Genomic DNA, 22,792 nt, shown 5'->3' with positions numbered 1-22,792 from the left:
AGAATCACTGCAGATTGTTCGTGCAAATTAGCGCTCAGAAAATAACAGCTTGGGGCTGGCACTGTGGTGCAGTGGGTTAAGCCACCACCTGTGACACCAGTGCCGGTTTGTATCCCTGCTACTCTACTTCTCATCCAGCTGCAAATGGCCTAGGAGAGGCGGCAGAGGATGGCCCAGGTGTTTGGGCCCCTGCCACCAAGTTGGGGAACTGGAAGAAGCTCCCGGGAGTGAACCAGCAGTTGGAAGACCTCTGTTTCTCTTGCTCTCTTGCTGTAACTCTTTCAAATAAATAAACAAATATTTTTTTAAAAAAATCTGGAAGAAATGAAATGATACTAAGTCTTGTTCTCTGATCATAATGAAATCCTTAACAGAAAGATACCAGAAAGTCCCCAAATATTAGGAAACTAAGTATACTTCTAAATAATCTATGGGGCAAAGAAGAAGGCTCAAGGGGAACTATAAAACATTTTTTACTCATTACTCATTGAAAACAGAAATCTAACATTAAAATGTATATGATGTAGTTAAAGGTGTGTTTAAGGGAACTTTATTTAAAAAAAAAAAAAAGACGTATTTTATTTATTTGAAAGGCAGAGTTACACAGAGAGAGGAGAGACAGGGATGTCTTCTATTCACTGATTAACTTCCCAAATGGCCAGAGCTGGGCCGGGCCAAAGCCAACAGCCAGGAGCTTCATTCAAGTCTAATACATGGGTGCAGGGGCCCAAGCACTTGGGTTGTCTGCTGCTGCTTTCTTAATAGCATTAACAGGGAGATGGATCAGAATTGGAGCAACTGGGACTCCAACCAACACCCATATGGGATGCTGGTGTTGCAGGCAGCAGCCTTAACCATTATGTCACATCACCATCCCCAAAGGGAACTTTATAGCAGTAAATGCTATAGAAAACAAAACCCGGGGCCAGCACTGTGGCATAGCAGGTAAAGCCGCCGCCTGCAGTGCCAGCATCCCATATGGGCACCAGTTCGAGTGCCAGCCACTCCACTTCAATCCAGCTCTCTGCTGTGGCCTGGGAAAGCAGTAGAAGATGGTCCAAGTGCTTGGGGCCCTGCACCCACGTGGGAGACACAGAAGAAGCTCCTGGCTCCTGGCTTCGGATCTGTGTAGCTCCAGCTATTGTGGTCAACTGGGGAGTGAACCAGCGGATGAAAGACCTCTCTCTCTCTCTCTCTCTCTCTCTCTCTGCCTCTTCTTCTCTCTCTGTGTAACTGACTTTCAAATAAATAAAATCTTAAAAAAAAACACAAAGATCTCAAATCAGCAACCTTAGTTTGTACATTAAAGAACTAGGAAAAGATCAAATTAAGACCAAAGCTTGAAGAAGAAAGATCATTTTTAAAAAAGGAGCAGAAGGCCGGTGCAGCGGCTCACTAGGCTAATCCTCCGCCTGCAGCGCCGGCACCCCAGGTTCTAGTCCTGGTTGGGGCGCCAGATTCTGTCCCTGTTGCTCCTCTTCCAGTCCAGCTCTCTGCTGTGGCCCAGGAAGGCAGTGAAAGATGGCCCAAGTGCTTGGGCCCTGCACCCACATGGGAGACCAGGAGGAAGCACCTGGCTCCTGGCTTCGTATTGGTGCAGCGCGCTGGCCGCAGCAGCCATTTTGGGGGGGTGAACCAGCGGAAGGAAGACCTTTCTCTCTGTCTCTCTCCCTCACTAACTCTGTCAGAGAAAAAAAAAAAAAAGAGCAGAAATCAATGAACTTGAAAACAAAGAGATTGGCAAGAATAAAGAACTGGAGGCCGGTGCTGTGGCGTAGCAGATGAAGCCACCGCCTGCAGTGCTGGCATCCCATATGGGCGCCAGTTCAAGTCCCCACTGCTCCACTTCCAATCCAGCTCTCTGCTATACCCTGAGAAAGCTGTGGAAGATGGCCCAAGTATGGAAGATGGCCCAAATGTGGGAGACCAGGAAGAAGCTGACTCCTAACTTCAGCCTGGCCTGGTCCCATTTGGGGAGTAAACCAGCAGGTGGAAGAACCCTAATTCAAAATAAATAAATAAATACATCCTCAAAAAGAAAGAAATGAGCACTGCAGCTCCGCTCCACAGTCTCCCTGCAACCTGACACATGGCAGCAAGACAGAGGGCAGCCCCCTGGTGCATGGGGGACACAGGCAGCACATTGCACCAGCCGGCCGGGACAGGCCAGTTCACACAAATTAGGGCCAAATGAGCTTTTAGCACCAAAACCACAGCGTGTGGGAGAGCCACAGGAATCTGATCCCACAAGAGTCCCCATTCAGGGAACACGTATTCTGAAAACCACAAACAGGAGTCACACAAATCTTCCCTTCCTGCAGGTTGTGCCACAGCAGGGTAAGTCGACGCTTGGGGCACTGGCCTCCCACGCTGGAGTCTCAGCTCCTCTGCCTCCTGCTAACGCATGGGAGGCAGCGGATGACAGCTGAAGTGCTTGGACTCCTGCCACCCATCTGGGAGTCCTGGATTAAATTCCTGGGCACTGACTTTGACCTGGCCCAACCCCAGCCGCTATGGACATTTGGGAGTGAACCAGCTGACAGCAATTCCATCTGTACATCTCTCTCTCTCTCTCTCGGCCTCTCAAATAGCGTCTTCTCTCTCGGACACAATTTGCTTGTCTTTTGAGCAAGAGTAAACATGGGCATGATCTTTTGGACTTCCTTTTCTTACCATGATCCTCTGCTCTGATGTACTTGTTCCTCATCTCCTGCTGCTGGTGCACATAGGTCTTCCAGTTCTGGAACATCAGGTTGTACAAGTAGTACCTGAGGAATCAGAAAAGCAAATGACCGCTCCTCATTCAGCACAGTCTGTTCTCTATGTAGAAGAAAATAACACAGAACCTCCTGACACAAAAAAAACTCTACTGCATTTAAGTTCCAACTGCACGTCCTGGAATCACAGGGAAGCCTACTGTCCTTGGAGCAGTCATTGGCCACCCCTTGGAGCTGTCATGGGGGAAGAGAAGGCCTGATTTCTCCAAGAAGACCTTCACTTCTGGCATTCACAAGGCCACGATGCTTGGAACAACAGTCGTTATCTTAATCAACCTGCACACCATGCAAAACATTTGCCCTCCTCTCCACCAAAACACAATCAATGACACTTCTTCCTTTTCTTGTTCCTTTTCGATTCACATACCATACACTTTAAGACCTTCTTCATTCCATACTTTTACTACTCCAGTTCCTCAGGCTTCATTTCAGCTTACTAGAATTATTCAATGTTAATACCTTAAATATTCACAAATCAGAATTCCTGCCCCCAAAGAACCTAAAAGTATGACTAAAATGAGAATGAATACCATTTTAAAGACACAATGTATAAAATATATTTTTTGGAGGGCCGGCACTATTACATAGCGGGTAAAGCCGCCGCCTGCAGTGCCTGCATCCCATATGGGCGCCGGTTCAGGTCCCAGCTGCTCCACTTCCGATCCAGCTCTCTGCTATGGCCTGGGAAAGCAGTAGAAGATGGCCCAAGCACTTGGGCCCCTGAACCCACATGGGAAACCCAGAAGAAGCTCCTGGCTCCTGGCTTTGGATAGGCACAGCTCTGGCTGTTCCGGCCATCTGGGGAGTGACAGTGGATGGAAGATCTCTCTCTCTCTCTCTCTGCCTCTGCTTTTCTGTGTAACTCTTTCAAATAAATAAATAAATCTTTAAAAAATATTTTTTCTTTCCAAAAAAGGTATAAAATATGTATTCTGTATAATTCCCCATTTTTTTATCCACATATCCATGGAAAAGAGAATATCAAAGAGAAAGCATTTTCCTTTTCTATATTCTTGGTGCTCTATAGTGACTGGGCATATGGAATACTTTCTCACTTTATCAATATAAATTAAAACATATTACTATCTTAAAAAGCAAAATACTCTCAGAATTAGAAATTATTTGGAAGTGAGAAACAATAAGAAATGTCCCATCAAATAATTGGCATGATACAATACACACAGAGTGGTTATTTGAATTAGCTGGGGAGTGCGGAGGAGTGTATGGACCCTGCATGTGAATTCCTACTTGGATTTAATTTAGGATTTTTACCTTACTTTAAAAAAGATTTAAAGAAAAACAAAAAAGCAACCCTATACTTTGGTCCTTATGATCAGAAACATGTCAACAGTTATTTTTGATAATAATATACTGTGTATTTGATACTGTGTAAAATTAAAGCAAAGTGATGCAAACTGACCTGTAGTGACAGTCAGCTCGGACACAGAGCTTCCACTCCTGATGAGAGACCCACCACTCTTCTTTCCATGCTTCAAAGACCTTCCGTAATGTTCGCTGCCTACAGTAAAACCTAGGACAATGAAAAAGAACCAGAGAGCTGGACAGAGTGTCACAGCTGACATCTATTCCCAAATCACAGTTTCGTTTTTAAAGATTTACTTGAAAGGCAGAGGCAGAGAGAAAGAGAGGCCTTCCATCCATTGGTGCGCTCCCCAAATGGCTACAATGGCCAGATCTTGGCCAATCCAAAGCCAGGAGTCAGGAGCTTCTTCGGGGTCTCCCACTTGGGTGTGGGGGCCCAAGGACCTGGGCCATCTTCCACTGCTTTCCCAGGCCATAGCAGGGAGCTAGATCGGAAGAAGAGCAGCCAGGACTTGAATTGGTGCCCAAATGGGATGCTGGCACTACATGTGATGGTTTTACCCACTACACCACAATGCTGCTCCCAAATCACAGCCTTTATATTGCCACTGCTACCTCATAGAAAAGCCAAAATAATAATAAAAAATAGACATAGTGCAAGCATTTGGCTCAGCAGTTAGGATGTTGCTTAGAACACCCACATCCCATATTAGACAGCCTAGGTCACGTGCCAGCTCTGCTTCCAGTCCAGATTCCTGCTAATGAACATCCTGGGAGACAGCAGGTGATGGCTCAAGTACTTGGGTCCCAGGACCGGCACTGTGGCATAATGGGGCAAAGCTGCCACCTGCAGGACCAACATCCCATAGGGGTGCCGGTTTGAGTCCTGGCTGCTCCACTTTGGATCTGGCTCCCTGCTAATGCACCTGGGAAAGCAGTGGAAGATGGCCAAGTGCATGGGCTCTACACCCACCCATGTGGCTTGACAAGGAGGAAGACTATCAGCAGGGAGCTGGATCCAAAGTGGAACAGCTAGGACACAAATCAGCACCCACATGGGATGCCAGTGTTACAGCCAGTGGCTTTACCAGGACACACACTGGCCTCTCTGAATCTCTTTTCATAATTGTGCAGGTTACTAACATGTCCCTCCTGCTCTCCCACTCACAGTTTGCAAAAATTGGCTTATAAAGATACACGTGGGGCCAGTGCTGTGGGTAGCAGGTGAAGCCGCTGCCTACAGTGCCGGCATCCCATATGGGTGCCAGTTCAAGTCCCGGCTGCTCCATTTCCCAACCAGCTCTTTACTATGGCCTGGGAAAACAGTAGAAGATGGCCTGAGACCTTGGCCCCCTGCACCCATGTGGGAGACCCGGAAGAAGCTCATGGCTTCAGATTGGCCCAGCTCCGGCTGCTGTGGCCATCTGGGGAATGACCCAGCAGATGGATGATGCCTCTCTGTAATTCTGACTCCCAGATTTTGTTTGACTTGAGTCTCTGGAAGAATAAGAGTTTCCAATGAGTGCAGGAAGACAGTGGAGAGGCTTGTGGGAAGATCAAGATTTCTGTTTGGGAGCCAGCACTGTGGCTCAGGGGGTTAAAGCCCAGGCCTGTATCCCATATGGGCACCAGATCAAGTCCCAGCTGCCCACTTCCGATCCAGCTCCCTGTTAATGCGCCCAGGAAACCAGGCAGAGGATGGCCCAAGTCCTTGGGCCCCTGCACCCATGTGGGAGACCTGGAAGAAGCTCCTGGCTCCTGGCTTTGGATCAGCTCAGCTCTGGCCATTATGGCCATTTGTGAAGTAAACCAGTGGATGGAAGACCTCTACCTCTCTCTGTAACTCTTTCAAATACATTTTTAAAAATTATTTTTTAAAAAAATTTCCATTTGGGACATACTGAGCTGTGATACCCAGCTGTCATGTGTGCAGGATTCTTGGAGCTCAAGACAGAGGTGTGGACTGGGTGTATGTGAGTACATCTGGAAATCACCGTGGGATTCGATATCACCACGACCATGAGTGAGGTAAGTAAGTCAGAAGCAGTTACAGGGCTGGGTGTTGGGGCATTTAGATGAGGAGGAACTGACAAAGCAGAGTTAGAAGGAGCAGTCAAAAAGGTAGGAGAAAACTGTGAGGGCACAGTATCCTAGAAGTTGGGAGAAGGGCTTCTGGCAGAAACAAATGATGGACTGTGTAAGGCTGTCTGGTAGTCAAGGAAGGAAAAGTTTAGGAATTCATCGCTGCTTTTAGCAAACTTAGCACTCTGAACAAAAACTGTAAGGGTTGAACGGTGGTATCAAAAGCATCATGCAGGGGCCACGGAGTGGCATAGCAGGTAAAGCTGCTGCCTGAAAAGCAGCATCCCATATTTGCATTGGTTCGAGTCCCAGCTTCTCCGCTTCCAATTCCAATTTTTTAAAGATTTATTTATTTTAAAGACATTGTTACAGAGAGAGATAGAGCCAGAGAGCCAGAGAGCCAGAGAGCGAGAGCGAGAGAGAGAGAGAGAGGAAGAGGTCTTCCATCCACCGATTCACACCCCAAATGGCCACAACAGCCAGAATTGAGCTGATCCGAACCCAGGAGCCAGGAGCTTCCTTCCATTCTCCCACGTGGGTGCAGGAGCCCAAGGAATGCAGGAGCCCAAGGATTTGGGTCATCTTCTACTGTTTTCCCAGGCCATAGCAGAGAGCCAGATCAAAAGTGGAGCAGCCGGGACTCGAATATGCGCCCATATGGGATGCCAGCGCTGTAGGCCAGGGCTTTAAAAAAAACCCGCTGGGCCACAGTGCCAGCCCCCCAGCTCCCTATTAATGCACCTGGGAAACCAGCGGAGGATGGGGCAATTGCTTGAGCCCCTACACCCATGTGGGAGATCCAAAAGAAGCTCCTGGCTCCTGGCTTTGGCTTGGCCCAGCAGATGGAAAGGCTATTTCTCTCTCTCTCATTCTCTCTCTGACTCTGACTCTGACTCTGACTTTAGAATAAACAGATAAATCTCAAAAAAGAAAAAAAGGAAGAAGCCCCATGGAGTGGATTTAAGATAGACAAGAAGTGATGCTGGAGGCACTGAGTACGGCCAGGGATTTGACAGAACAGAGAGCAAAAAGATAGAGTGCCAGGCTGCAGAAAGCAGTGGGGGCAAAGAGATTTTTTTTTTTTTTTTTTTGGTGGAGACTTGCATTTATATGAAGGAAATGATCTAGTGAAAAGGGGAAAACTGACAACACAGAAAAGAAAAAAAATGTTGATACAGCAATGGTCTCGGTAGGCATGGGCAGACCGTTAGAGCACAGGTCAAGGACAGTGCCTCAGATGAAGGCATGGATAGCAGTTTCCCTCCTGTTAAGCAAGTGATGGCTACAGATGCTGGCAGCAGATAGATGTGGTGGAGGGACCGTGTGGAGGTATCTTCCACTGCTTCTGTTTTCTTGAGAAAAGAGGAAGCAAGGCCATTAGCTAAGGATAAGGAAGAAGGGGACAGTGTAGTGGTGTACAGGGTAAAACCACAGCCTGTAACACAAGCACACCATATGGGTGCTAGTGTGTGTCCCGGTTGCTCCACTTCCAATTCAGCTCCTTGCTAATGGCCTGGGGAAAGCAGTAGAAGATGGCCCAAGTGCTTGGTCCCCTTCTACCCACGTGGGAAACCCAGATGAAGCTCCCGGCTCCTTACTCAGCCTGGCCCAGCCCCGGCTGTTGCAGTCATCTGGGGGGAATGAACCAGTCGATAGAAGACCTCTCCCTCTTCCCCTCCATCTGTAACTCTTTTAAACAAACAACCAAATAAATAAATCTTCTTAAAAATGAGGAAGAAATATTTCTGAATTAAACGCTATAATTGGGTAAGACTGTTTCATCTACCTCCTAAACTAGCCAAGAATTTTGTTCAGATCTTCTCTTCAGTCTTAAGTAAGGCATAGTCCCCCTATCTAAGAGTACCTTGGGGCAAGCATTTGGCACAGCAGTTAAGATGACCACATCTCATTTTGGAGTGCCTGGGTTTGAGCTTTCGAACACCAGCTTCCTACTGACGCACATCCTGAGAGACAGCAGATGACAGCCCAAATACTTGAGTCCCTGCTATCCACATGAGAGAATCACACTGAGTTCTGGGCTCCTGGCTACGACCTGGCCCAGTCCCAGCTGTTGTAAGCATTTGGGTAGTGAAAAAATGAATGGAGGATATCTCCGTCTCTGACCCTCTATGTCTTTCAAATAAATTAAAATTAAAAAATTTTAAAACTGCCTTATATATTGGCACATGCTTTATGTTTCTGCCCTACTAGTTCAATGGTCATTTTGGTTTAATTTTATCAATGACAAAACAACTCTAATTTATAAAATTAAAATATTCTCTAAGCACAGAAAGGCATTTTCTGCAATTTCTGACACAAGATCATTCCCTTGTTACATTCCTGAAAATAAGAAACAAATAACTCTGTATGGAAAACAACCAGGGGCCAGCACTGTGGTGTAGTAGGTTAAGCCTCTGCCTGTAGTACCGGCATCCCATAGGGGCGCTGGTTCGAGTGGCTGCTCCACTTCCAATCCAGCTCCCTGCTGATGGCCTGGGAAAGCAGAAGATGGCCCAAGTGCTTGGACCCCTGCAACTATGTGGGAGACCTGGAAGAGGCTCCTGGCTCTTGGCTTCAGATCAGCCCTGCTCTGGTGTTGCAGCCATCTGGGGAGTGAACCAGCGGATGAAGACCTCTCTGTCTCTCCCTCTGTCTGTAACTCTGCCTCTCAAATAAATAAACAAACCTAAAAAAAAAAAAAAAAAAAAAAAAAAGACAAACCAAAAAAACAAAGATCAGGATATCCACTATTTCTCCAAAGTAACAAAAAAACCCACCTGATTCAAAAACAAACCACAATTTGAAAATGACAACTCATGACTCATGACAAGCTTCTAAGCCACAGCAACACATTATTAGATTGCCAATTCTGGTAGATGCTTAGAGAACAACTATTCTCACTCTTCGATTCCACATTTTGAGAATCTGAGGCCCAAAGCTGTAACTTGTCCTCAGATCAATCAGCTAGAGGCAGCATTAGAACCAAAACTCAGGTCTCCTGGATTCTAGTCCTTTGCTCATTCCTCTAAACCTTGTGACCACTCAAGAGCAAAGAAAAGAATAAGAGCACCACGTGCAAGTTTTCGTGCCAGTCACTGGCTAACCCAACACCACGGTCAAACCCCTGCTTCCTCACCAGCATCCACCACGGAGGCTGGAAGGACTGCTACACCGACCTCCCCTATTGCCCAAAGAGGCCAGCGACAAAGCTCTGGTTAACGAGAGAGAAGCACACACAGTCGAAAGCTTCCAGGAAGTCTTCTTCCCTGATAGATAGACCAGTTGTGGGTGTTTGACCTAACAGCTAAGAGGCCAGTTAGGCTGCCCACATTAGGTACTGAAATACTGGGGTTTGATTCCCAGTTCAGGCTCCTGATTCAAGCTTCCTACTAGGAAGGGAGCGGTGATGGCTCAAATGGTCAAGTCCCTGCCACGCAAGTGGGAGACGTGATTGAGTTCCTGGCTCTCAGCTTGAGCTCCTGGCCATGGCAGACATTTAGGGAGTCATCTGGCAGAGGGGAGCAGGGCAGAACCCACAATATTCGCCAACACTTCTCCTGAAACATCCCCAGGAGGCAAGTATTTGGCCTATAGGTTAAGACATCTGCATCCCATATCAGAGTGACTGGGTTCAAGCCCCAGATCTGGCTCCTAACTCTAGCTTCCTGTTAATGTAAATCCTAGGAGACAGTAGGTGATGGCCAAAATAGTTCGGTCCTTGCCACCCATGTGGGAGACCTGGATTGAGTCCCTGGCTGTTGGCTTTAGCCTACCCCAGCCCCAGCCATTGTGGACATTGGGGATGGGCACTCACTTTCTCTCTCATAAATAAGATTTTTTTTTAAAGACTTATTTATTTTACTTGAAAGTCATAGTTACACAGAGAGAGAGAGAGGGAGAAGCAGAGAGAGAGAGAGAGAAAATCTTCCATCTGCTGGTTCAGTCCCCAAATGGCCGCCAAGGCCGGAGCTGCGCTGATCCGGAGCCAGGAGCCAGGAGCTTCTTCCAGGTCTCCCACGTGGGTGCAGGTCTCCCACGTGGGTGCAGGGGCCCAAGGACTTGGGACATCTTCCCCTGCTTTCCCAGGCCATAGCAGAGAGCTGGATCAGAAGTGGAGCAGCCGGGTCTCGAACCGGCACCCATATGGGATGCCGGCACTGCAGGCGGCAGCTTTACCTGCTACACCACAGCGCCGGCCCCATAAATAAGATTTTTTTAAAAATCTCTTCATTGGCCCCTTATATCCACCTCCACTGCCTCCTGCAGCATTTCTGTCTCCTATAAATTCCTTGCACAATCCCTTTTAGGCACTGCAGCTAACACAATTGTCATTGTAACCAAATATCACAGCAGTGGGAAGCTGTGGTCCATACAAAGTGAAGCCACTGCAGAGGGGTTTGCTCTTTACCAGAATTGCCCTTGCCAATGCCAATTTCCCTCCCAGGCCCCATGAAGCCAGTCTACTGGTCTCAAAAGCCTTCCTTTTCTTCTTCTGAGCACTTCTTTTTTTTTTTTTTTTTTTTTTTCAGAGACATCTCAGCAGTCCTGATCAACTTTAGGATGATTTCTTCACTCGCTCATTCAGTCATCTAACATGCATGAAGTCACCATTATACTCCATGGTTATATTAGGGACTGCTCCTCCCTCTGGTGGCTGGGGAGAGGCAGGGGCAGGATGTACCAACACACGCCGAAACATCAACTTAATACAAAACAAAAACTTCAACATTTTTACTTTTTTCTGGATCTGACTTGTTACATATTCAGTTAGAGTTTTTCCTCCTGTACTAATCAAGGCTTCTGCTCTCTAATATTTGTTTCTTGTCTTCATCAGGTTTTGATATCAGGGCTATGCTTATCTCTTAAAATGAGCTAGAAAATGTCATCTTTCTCTATTTTCTGAAAGAATATTATTATTATGCTGTTATTTCCTCTTTAATGTATAACAGAATTGACCAGTACTGAATTATCTCTAGGGGAACTTTTTTTTTAAATGATTCTAATATCAAATATATAGGGAGCTACCCAAATAAATTTTTTTCTAATGAGTTTTTTTCTATATGAGTTTTCTATATTTGTGTATTTGGGTCTTTAAAAAAGATTTATTTATTTATTTGAAAGACAGAGTTAGAGAGAGACAGAGATATCTTTCATCTGCTGGTTCACTACTGAGATGGCTGCAATGGCCAGGGCTGGGCCAGGCCAAAAAGCCAGAAGCTTCTTCCAGGTCTCCCATGTAGGTAGCAGAGGCCCAAACACTTGTGCCATCCTCCACAGTTTCTGCCAGGCCATTAGCAGGGAGACAGATCAGAAGAGGGGCAGCCAGGGGCCGGTGTTATGGTGTGGCAGATAGGGCCACTGCCTGTAGTGCTGGCATCCCATGTGGGCACCAATTTGAGTCCTGGTTGCTCCACTTCTGATCCAGCTCTCTGCTATGGCCTGGGAAAGCAGCAGAGGATGGCCCAGGTCCTTGGGTACCGGCACCCAAGTGGGAGACCCAGAGGAAGCTCCTGGCCTCTAGCTTCAGATCGGTGCAGCTCCAACAGTTGCTGTCATCTGGGGAGTGAACCAGTGGATTAAAGATCACTCTCTCTCTCTAAGTGTCTGCCTCTGTGTAACTACCTTTCAAATAAATAAATAAATCTTTAAAAAAAAAAAAAATGAGGCAGCCAGGACATGAACTGGCACCCATATGGGATGCCGATGTCACAGAAGGCAGCTTTACCAGCTATGCCGCAACGCCTGTGTTATTGTTTGTTTCTAAAGATTTTATTTATTTATTTGAAAGTCAGAGTTATAGAGAGAAAGAGGGAGAGAGAACAAGAGAGAGAGATCTTACATCTACTAGTTCACACCCAGTGGCCACAACAGCCAGGGCTGGGCCAGGCCAAGGTCAGGAGCTTCTTCCTGGTCTTCCACTTGAGTAGCAGGGGCACAAACACGTGGGCCATCCTCCACCACTTTTCCTAGACCATTAGCAGGGGTCCCACATGGGATGCCAGCATCGCAGGCTGCAGCTTTACTGGCTACACCACAATGCCAGCCCCTGCATTTGTATTTTTGAAGGAATAGGTACATTTCACACAGATGCCAAAACTATTGATATGAAATTGCTTTTCAAGGGGCCAGTGCCGTGGCGCAGTAGGTTAATCCTTTGCCTGTGGCGCCAGCATCCCATATGGGTGCCAGTTCAAGTCCCGGCTGCTCCTCTTCCAATCCAGCTCTCTACTATGGCCTGAAAAAGCAGTAGAAGATGGCCCAGGTGCTTGGGCCCCTGCTCCCACATGGGAGAGCAGGAAGAAGTACCTGGCTCCTGGCTTCGGAGCAGCACAGCTCTGGCCACTGTGGCCTTTTGAAGAGTGAACCAAGGGAAGGAAGACCTTTCTCTCTGTCTCTCCCTCTCACTGTCTGTAATTCTACCTCTTAAATAAATAAATAAAATCTTTTAAAAAAATACATTGCTTTTCAAAAAATTTAAAAGTAGAGCTGCCTTATGATGCAGTACATATCCTAAGGAAATGAAAACATTGGGATGCTGTCTGTGAAAGAGGTATCTGCACTCCCATGTTTATTACAGCACTCTTCACAACAGCTAAGGTATGGGATAAACCTAAGTGTCCATCAGCAGATGAGTGGATAAAGAAAACATGCTATATGAACGTAAGAGAATAGTATTCAGCCATTAACAAAGTTGAAGGTATTGCTAACAACACGGATGAACCTAGAGAACATTACATGAGGCGAGATAAACCAGGCAGAAAAACATAAATACATCATCTCACTCATTTGCAAGCTCTTAAAGAGTTGCTCTTGTAGAAGTTTAAACTGGGGCCGGCGCCGCGGCTCAATAGGCTAATCCTCCGCCTAGCGGCGCCGGCACACCGGGTTCTAGTCCCGGTCGGGGCGCCGGATTCTGTCCCGGTTGCCCCTCTTCCAGGCCAGCCCTCTGCTGTGGCCAGGGAGTGCAGTGGAGGATGGCCCAGGTGCTTGGGCCCTGCACCCCATGGGAGACCAGGAAAAGCACCTGGCTCCTGGCTCCTGCCATCGGATCAGCGCGGTGCGCCGGCCGCAGCGCGCCGGCCACGGCGGCCATTGGAGGGTGAACCAACGGCAAAGGAAGACCTTTCTCTCTGTCTCTCTCTCTCACTGTCCACTCTGCCTGTCAAAAAAAAAAAAAAAAAAAAAAAAAGAAGTTTAAACTGGTACAATGGTTACCAGAGGAAGGGAAGTGGGCCAGGGGATGAGGAGGGGTTACTCAACAGCTTCAATGTTCCACAGGGGCTGGTGCTGTGGCAGAGTAGGCTAAGCCTCTGCCTGCAGTGCCAGCATCCCATATGGGTGCTGGCTTGTGTCCTGGCTGCTCTTCTTCCAATCCAGCTCCCTGCTATGGCCTGGGAAAGCAGCAGAAGATGGCCCAAGTCCTTGGGCCCCTGCAACTTCATGGGAGTCCTGGGGGAAGCTCCTGGCCCCTGGCTTCCGATTGGCCCAGCTCCAGCCACAACAACCATTTGGGGAGAGAACCAGAGAACGGAAGAGCTCTCTCAGTCTCTCTCTCTCCCTGTTTGTAACTCTGCCTCTCAGACAAATAAAATTGCATAGGAATAAATAAATCTTAAAAAAAAAAAAAATGTTCCAGCAGGACAGGGGAACAAGTTCTGTTATCCCACTGCTCAGGAGGGTGACTACAGTTAACAATAATGTGTTGTATATTTCAAAATAGCTAGGAGAGGAGTTTTAATATTCTCACCATAAAGAAATGATAAACACTAGAGGTGATAGATATGCTAATTATTCTAATGTGATCATATACATATACATATATACATATACAATACATATACATGTATTGAAACATCACATCTTTTCTGGTAAATATGGATGTATAACATATGTGTCAATAAAAGGAAAAAAAAACTAAAACACATTCAATAGAAATCTGTTGTTTTGAGCTAATATTACCTGGCTTTAGAGGGAGATACTCTTCCAAAAGTCATTCGAATCCACAAATATAAGAACTTTCTGGACACACATCTGTAAGAAAGAATATATACATTTTAAAACTCCATTTAGCTACTGGTTTATAAACAGGGCAAATATTTGTGAACCACTTAATATGCCCACATGCTATATAGGAGTGCCTGGTTTCAAGTCCTGGCTCTATTCCAATTCCAGCTTCCTGCTAAGACAGCTCTGGAAGACAGCAGGTGATGGCTCAAGTGGTCGGGTCCCTGCCACCCACATGGGAAACTTGAACTGAGTTCCTAGCTCCCAGCTTTGGTTTGGTCTAGCCTGGGCCTTTGTCTCTCCCTCTCTTTTGTGTGTGTGTGTGTGTGTATGTGTGTGTGTGTGTGTGTGTGTGTAGTCAATGAAAAGATAAAGACTTGAAAGCTAAGATAAAGGAACAATGTGACAATTCATTCACATTATCCTAAATGCCTAATAAATACCCACTTATCCCAAACCTTCCCCTTCAAACCAGGGGGAGCAGCTGTGACCTCCCAGCACTCTGGTCACACCTGTTGTGTGACAAATGATACAATATCACAGCCATGGACCTGCAGGGTGTCTGTCATTTCCTCTGCACTGTGAGCCCAAGAACAGGCTCACAGTATCTGCAGTAGCTAGCACAGTGCTTGGAACACACACTAGGAAATCTAACTGTCTTATGCAGCTGATCTTTGGCCTGGGTCTGGGACATTCCTCCACCTGCCCTTTGTCTGATTTTACGTTATCCTCAGGACCCACTCTAACCTCCACTTCCTCCAGAAGGTCACTGCTGCTTCTATAATGGGGCTGATCTTGCCATGTATGCCTCTGTACCACATCCTTCTCCTCTCATAGCATTTATCATGCCGTATCTTTATGCTCAGCGCTTAACATAATATCTTGGAGAGCTGGCACCTGACAAATTTTTGTTGAATGAATAAATGGACCTTTAACATAACTGACCAATGATCATTTTTCTTGGCCCATGTTTCAACTTTTTCTGGAGGAATCTTTTAACTTGCATAAGGTGGGGCACACTGGAGAACATGAAAGAAATAATTCAATTACAGGTTTTAGGTATGCAGGTTCTAAATATCAAGCTTTCCAACTAACCGTTGTAAGAAAATAAGAATCAGGGCCAGTGCTGTAGCATATCAAGTAAAGCCACGGCCTGCAGTGCTGGCATCCCTTATGAGTGCTGGTTTGAGTCCCAGCTGCTCCACTTCTGATCCAGCTCTCTGCTATGGCCTAGGAAAGCGGTAGAAGATGGCCCAAGTTCCTGGGGTCCCTGCATACATGTGGGAGACCTGGAAGAAGCTCCAGGCTCCTGGCTTCAGATCAGTGCAACTCCAGCCATGTCGGCCACTTGGGGAGTGAACCAGAGGATGTCACACCTCTCTCTCTCTCTCTCTCTTCTGTAACTCTGCCTTTCAAATAATTATATAAATCCTTAAAAAAATCAAATAAGAATCATTCCCTCATTTTAACCAAGGAAAATGAACGGAGAAAAGTCCATGCCAGCAGGCAGCCCACTCATAAGCTCACCTGATGCGCAATTCTCTTAACCGGCCCTGTCGAGTCCCAGTCCGGGAAGTATGATACCGTACTGGATGACTGGTAACAGGAAACTCCCTCCGGATCCCAGAGCAGGCAGAAGACTTCTTGTTGGACAGTATCTTTGGAGAATAAGGTTTCTTAACTGCACCATCCCTGAAAGACCTTAAATTAGGGGAATAAGAGGAGAGAGAATAAAAAGATCTGTGCATGTGATGCAAATACCTCTTAACATACAAGCAAGATTAAACAGACAAGCTCACTGAGACTGAACCTAACCATGCTTCAAGGACAATAAGCAGCCCAATCTCTTGACAGAAAGAGCTGCCAGCCACTGCAGGTGGGTACTGCTAGGTCTGCTCCAGGCAGGAACCACAGAGCTGGAGGGCACCCTGGAGTCATGGCCCAACGCATTCTTTTTTCCTATGCAATTTTAAGAGAACTCATTCATAAACTGGAAACAGCTTCATATATATATACACATATATAAGCTGAATATATATATTTCTGTACATATTATCTGTAAATCATATATATATGAAAGATTTTCAGATAATGTAGCTTTGTTATCAATATGAAATTACACATCTTCACTAAACACTAATAAGTTGCCGGCTTTTCACAGCATCTCAGAAACATTAAGAAATTGTCTTTTACAATCAAGGAAGGGAAAAGTGGAGCTGGTGTTGTGGTGCAGCAAGTTAAGTTGCCATCTGTGATGTCAGCAATGCATATGAGTGCTAATATGCTCCGGATGCTCCGATTCTGACCCAGCTCCCTGTTGATGCACCTGAGAAAAGCAGTGGAAGATGGCCCAAGTGTCTGGTCCCCTGCCACCCACATGGGAGACCCAGACGGAGGTCCTGGCTCCTGGCTTCGGCTTGACCCAGGCCCAGTCATTATGGTCATTTAGGGAATTTACCAGCAGATGGAAGATCTCTTTCCCATAAACAAACAAATCTTAAAAGAAAAAAAAAAATAAGGTGAGCAGGGAGGAAAAGGCAAAGACAGAATCTTGTAGTCCACTCCCCAGATAGCCGCAATGCCAGGACAAAACCAGAAACTTCATCCAGGTCTCCCACTTGGGTGGCAGGAGCCCAAACCCTTGGGCCATCTTCTGCTGCTTTTCCCAGACCATTAGCAGGGAGCTGGATTGGAAGTGGAGCAGCTGGGACACAAACCGGCACCAACACAGGATGCCAGCTTTGCAAGCAGCCCCTGTAGGGTTGGTAATTTAAAAAAAGGGAGACACAGTAATCTGCTTATAATAATGACAAAATCTGGAACAACTGAGTAGCAACAGATTAAACCCCAATGAATAAAATAAAAATACACAATCTATACTGATATATGTAAATAAATGCATGGGGAAAGTTGTGCTGTGCAGAATGCCAATAAATTTGGAAAGGATTATAAAGTCATCATTTAAGAACCATCACATTAATAACTGAATCGGAAACAATCATCAATGGATGCAAAACCAAGTCAGTGCTAGTCTGATGCAGAACAGGACATTAAAAAAAAGCATCTACCCACAAAATACTTATTCATTCTGCAGTGCAGAAATGGAAACGCCAGGTGAATAAAGTTAACATCAACAGTAATGAGAGCAACCCACATGATGTGTCTCTGGATATCACACACCAGGAAGGACAGAGGATCACTTCTGAGGTTATTTCTGCCAAAAATGCCCGACTTGAGTCTAATCACAAAGACTGAGGAAACTCAAATATAGAAAAACACTGAGGAAACCCAATCTGAGAAACATTATTTAAAGGTAAGTAGTCTGAACTGTTCAAAAAGAGGTAAAGACCGACAAAGAGTTCCAAACTGAAGGAGACCTCCAAGACAAATGCAATGTGTGACCTCAAACCGAATCCAAGGCCAGAAAGGAAAGTAATCAAATGGGAAGTTTTCCTTCTCTCTCATTTTTCTACAAATAACGCTATGGGGCAATCAGCCACAACTTATTCTCAAATGGGACAGAGGGGGAAAAATAGCAATTCTCAAGCTTTGTACAGTAGTTATTTCCTCAAATACCAAACCACTGCTTCTAGGGTAAATACAGAGTAAGCTTCCTGCAAGCCTGCAAGAACATTCTCATCAGTTCATAAGCCTGGACTTTATGACCTTCTGCTGACACACTTTACTTAATATACAGTAGCTCATTTGATGTTGAATTCATGGCCAACAGCATGGTCACTCCTGCCTGGAAGCAGCTTCTGGAACGCACACATCCTCTCCATAAGCTACCTCACAGTGTTCCTGTGCTGAAGGCTGCCACCCAGCACTGCAACAATATGCTTGGGGACCATTTTAAACAGGAAAATCATCAACAAAATGCACAAAATGTGACAAACAAGGCACTGCACAGACTGCGAAAAGGACCCTGGGTTACATACAGTGTGACTGCTCAAACGAGGAAGAGCATCATTTCCATCTTTGTTTTTTTTTTAAGATTCATTTATTTGAAAGGCAGAGAGAGAGAGAGAGAGAGAGAGAGAGATCTCCTATCCACTAGTTCACACCCCAAATGGCCACAATGGCCAAGGCTGGGTCAGGCTGAAGCCAAGAGCCAGGAGCTCTAACTGGTCTCCCAGTGAGTGCATGGCAGGGCCCGAATTGGGCCATCTTCCGCTGCTATCCAGGTGCACTGACAGGGAGCTAGACTAGTAGCAGAGCAGCTTGGACTCAAACCGGCTCTGACATCACAAGCAGTGGTTTAACCCACAGCACAGCAGCACTGCCCAGCACTTTTTTGACTTTTTTGTTGACCTCAGCTAAGAACATGTGCATTCAATGATTCAAAGTTTTTCTGCTTTGCACGTGTCCTCAAATGACTGACAACACAGAGAGAACTGATTTGGGGATTACAAATAAGTTTTAGCAAGTAGGTAAATTTTAAAATACAGAACCCAGGGCTCGAGTTGTGGCACAGCAAGTTAGGCAGTCACCACTGCCAGTATATCATATGGGCACTGGTTTGTATCCCAGCTGCTCCACTTCCAATCCAGCTCCCTGCTGTGGCCTGGGAAAGCAGCAGAGGATGGCCCAAGTCCTTAGGCCCCTGAACCCACACAGGGAGACCTGGAGGAAGCTCCTGGCTTCAGCCTAGCCCAACCCTGGCCATGGCGCCCATTGAGGAATGAACCAGTGGACGGAAGATCTCTAATTATGCCTTTAAAAAAAAAAAAACCTTTTTTTAAAAGATTTATTTATTTACTTGAAAGTCAGAGTTACACAGAGAAGAAGAGGCAGAGAGAGAGGTCTTCCTTCTGCTTGTTCACTCCCCAGATGGCCACAATGGCTGGAGCTGCGCTAATCCAAAGCCAGGAGTGTCTTCCAGGTCTCCCATATGGGTGCAGGGGCCCAAGGACTCTTCTGCTTTTCCCAGGTCATATCAGAGAGCTGGACGGGAGTTGGAGCAGCCAGGACTTGAATCGGCACCCATGTGGGATGCCAGCATTGTAAGTCAGTGGCTTCATCCACTATGCCACATTCCCCCCTTCCCCACTTCTGATCCAGCTCTCTGCTATGGTCTGGCAAAGCAATGGGAGACAGCCAAAGTATTTGGGCCCCTGCACCCATGTGGGAGACCCAAAAAAGCTCCTGGCTCCTGGCTTAGGATCAGCCCAGATCCTTCTGTTGTGGTCATTTGGGCAGTGAACCAGTGGATAAAATATCTCTGTTTCTCCCTCATTCTGTAACTCCGACTTTCAAATAAATAAATGAAATTAAGGCTTTCAACTTACTCGCTTTAAAACAAAAATAAAAAGGTCCTAAAAGCCCATGAAACAGAGCTAACTGGTGGAAGGCAGGCCGGGACAGTGCTCTTCTGAAGCCCTGCTACACCAGCAACAGCTACTACTCAGCTCTGACCGTGAGGAAGCCCAACCCCAAAGTCACCCCTGTCCCGTGGCTAGCTCCTCTCATCAGGTCTCTGGGCTCCTCTTTCCCAGGCAGCGACTCAAGCAGCAGCAGAACTACTTACAGCTCTGGGAGCTTAAAGACATTAGTGCTGGTATAAACGACAGGGCCCCAGAAATGAGTTATTCTAGCAGAATCTACACCTGAAGGATGAGATCGTGAACTGAAACTATGTATTTGTTTACAAATTTGTTTACACACTTAGATATAATGGAGTGTCCGTCTTCCCCTAATCTATTCAGTGGTTTCATGTTAACAGAAACCACTCTTATTTGCGTGCATGTGTGTGTACTTGGCATTCATACGTGCTCAGCTTCTAACACAATGTATGGCACATTTTATGGAAGGAACAGAGCAGGGAGATGAAAAAAGACTAAAGAAATACAAAATAGATGAAGTAGAAGCCACTTTAAAAAACACACCATTGGGGCCAGTGCCATGGCACAGTAGGTTGATCCTCAGCCTGCGGCATTGGCATCCCATATGGGTGCCGGTTCCAGTCCTGGCTGCTCTACTTACTATCCAGCTCTCTGCTGTGGCCTTGGAAAGCGGTGGAAGATGGCCCAAGTGCTTGGGTCCTTGCACCTGCGTGGAAGACTAGGAAGAGGCTCCTGGCTCCTGGCTTTGGATCGGCACAGCTCTGGCCATTGCGGCCATCTGGGGAGTGAACCAGCGGAGGGAAGACCTTTCTCTCTGTCTCTTCCTCTCACTGTCTGTAACTCTACCTCTCAGATAAATAAATAAAATCTTTAAAAACAAAACACAGCATCAGGAAGTTGGTGCTATGGTATAGTGGGTAAAGCTGCTGCCTGCAGTGCTGGCATCCCATGTGGGTATCAGTTAAGGGTTCTGGCTGCTCTACTTCTGATCCAGCTCTCGCTATGGCCTGGGAAAGCAGCAGCAGATGGTCCAAGTCCTTGGGCCCCTGCACCTGTATGGGAGACCTGGAAGAAGCTCCTGGCTCCTGATCGGCACAGCTCCAGCCACAGTGGCCAATTGGGGAGTGAACCAGAGGATGGAAGACCACCACCCCCACCCCCACCCCCCGCCTTTCTCTGCTTCTCTTCTCTCTGTGTAACTCTTTCAAATAAATAAATCTTTTAAGGCTGGCACCACAGCTCAATAGGCTAATCCACCGCCTTGCGGCGCCGACACACCGGGTTCTAGTCCCGGTCTGGGCGCCGGATTCTGTCCCAGTTGCCCCTCTTCCAGGCCAGCTCTCTGCTGTGGCCAGGGAGTGCAGTGGAGGATGGCCCAAGTGCTTGGGCCCTGCACCCCATGGGAGACCAGGATAAGTACCTGGCTCCTGCCATCGGATCAGCGTGGTATGCCAGCCGCAGCACGCTGGCCGCGGCGGCCATTGGAGGGTGAACCAACAGCAAAGGAAGACCTTTCTCTCTCTCTCTCTCACTGTCCACTCTGCCTGTCAAAAAAATAAATAAAAATTTAAAAAAAATCTTTTAAAAAAATTCCTGAAGAATACGGAAGAAGCCTAGCTTAATTAAAAACATACAAGGGCTAGCACTGTGGCACAGTGGGTAAAGCCGCCACTTGTAGTGCCAGCATCCCATATGGACGCTGGTTCAATTCCTGGCTGCTCCATTTCCTATGCAGCTCTCTGCTGTGACCTGGGAAAGCAGTAGAAGATGGCCCAAGTCCTTGGGCCCCTGTACCAGCGTGGGAGACCCGGCAGAAACTTCTGGCTCCTGGCTTCGGACAGGCGCAGCTCCAGCCATAGCGGCCATCTGGGTAGTGAACAAGCGGATGGAAGACCTCTCCCCCTGCCCCCTGCTTCTGCTTCTCTGTAACTCTGCCTTTCAAATAAATAAATAAATCTTTAAAAATATATATGCCAATGGGGTTTAAGGATTCGGGCTAGAGGTTAAAATTCTAGTTTGGATACCCACATTCCACAACAGAGCACCTGGGTTCAACCCCTGGCTCTTGATTTCAGCTTCCTGCTTGTGCAGCCCCTGTGAGGCAGCAGTGATGACTCAAGTAACTGGGTTCCTACTACCGACGAGCATATCTGCACTGAGTTCCCAGTTCCTAGCTCTGGTTCCTGGGCCACTGTATATGTGGGGAATGAGCCAGCAGATGAGTCTCTTTCTGCCTATCAAATACATACATATTTTTAAATCAATGGGAAAAGTATGACAAGCCAAGGAAAAAAAAGAGGTGAAGAGAAATACACAATTTAAAAATGTTCATCCCTAAGCGCTCAGGGAGAGGTACTTCATGACCATTTAACCACATCCTTTGCAGATGCATCCCTGCAGGGTCTGCTCGTTCTCCCCATCCTTATCTAGGACCTCTATACACCCAACAAAGAAGTTAGGCCTGGGGACACACACGCAACTACGAGTATGTATTTAATGTTAGACATCTTACAATGAGAAAACAAGGTACCCAGAGCTGACAGCAAGTATAGGATACACATCTAACAGAAGGAAATGTAGATCTTTTCTGGAGGAAGGCCCCTTCATCAGGTGCCTCAAGACATTTCTATAATTCAAGTCCTCATTAACAACAGGAAATCTTAACATATTTCTCTCAAATGATTAACAGAGCAAGCTCACACCAAATTATTTTAATTATTTTATTCCAAGCCTGCTATTTCCAACATTCATATAAGAATCTGGTTCTGCTCTTTGCTTTGCTTCTATAATCTTGTGTCCCCCTTCCTCAAAAATCAAACTTGAATCCACTTATGTTTCAAGATCCAATTATCAATTAGAAGAAAAAGATAGAGGACATAAAAATACGCCACAGGAATGTAACAAGTAGGAAGCCCTACAAATGATTCCCAACTAGTTTCAAGGTAGGAAAAACATGGAGGAAGAACCTCTAGATGAAAAGAAATCCACACCACTTTCTCCATGCAGGGTGATTAGCGGGTCTGCTCCTGTCTCACAACCTCCACCGCTCTACAATTATGACAACTGCAGCTCATTCTTTAATTTCTTAAAACAAAACTGGCTTTGTGCAATCAATCTAAATGCTACTGATTTGAGTCTGGTTGCTTCTGCAGGGGCAGCAGAAACTCTTAGCATTCTGGTCTTGGAAAACAGTATTCCTTGCTAGAATGTGTTATTGTATCACTTAGGTTTAAATATGAAAATCATGGCTGGCGCCGCAGCTCA

At 46.4% G+C, this 22,792-nt stretch overlaps 1 protein-coding gene across 12 annotated transcripts in view; it reads right to left on the bottom strand.

The window, feature by feature from the left end:
- The window catches only part of SFI1 (SFI1 centrin binding protein), an 84,835-nt gene that overhangs the window by 44,389 nt on the left and 17,654 nt on the right, over positions 1-22,792 (bottom strand). For 10 of the 12 annotated variants that reach the window (XR_011385157.1, XM_070065842.1, XM_051826540.2 and 7 more), the window contains exons 3-6: positions 15,714-15,887; positions 14,142-14,213; positions 4,198-4,308; positions 2,674-2,768 (exon numbers count right to left, since the gene is read on the bottom strand). Coding sequence is in view for 11 of the 12 variants with exons in the window: in XM_070065842.1 (XP_069921943.1) it covers positions 2,674-2,768; positions 4,198-4,308; positions 14,142-14,213; positions 15,714-15,887 (452 nt within the window). In the remaining variant the exon portion in view is untranslated. The remainder of the gene's footprint in view (positions 1-2,673; positions 2,769-4,197; positions 4,309-14,141; positions 14,214-15,713; positions 15,888-22,792) is intronic. The other 2 variants (XM_070065841.1, XM_051826545.2) reach the window with 1 other exon arrangement.

Source organism: Oryctolagus cuniculus, chromosome 21, assembly GCF_964237555.1.
Source record: "Oryctolagus cuniculus chromosome 21, mOryCun1.1, whole genome shotgun sequence".
Taxonomy (NCBI): Eukaryota; Metazoa; Chordata; class Mammalia; order Lagomorpha; family Leporidae; genus Oryctolagus; species Oryctolagus cuniculus.
The sequence above is the reverse complement of the archived record's forward strand: the minus strand, read 5'-3'. Positions and strand labels throughout refer to the sequence as shown.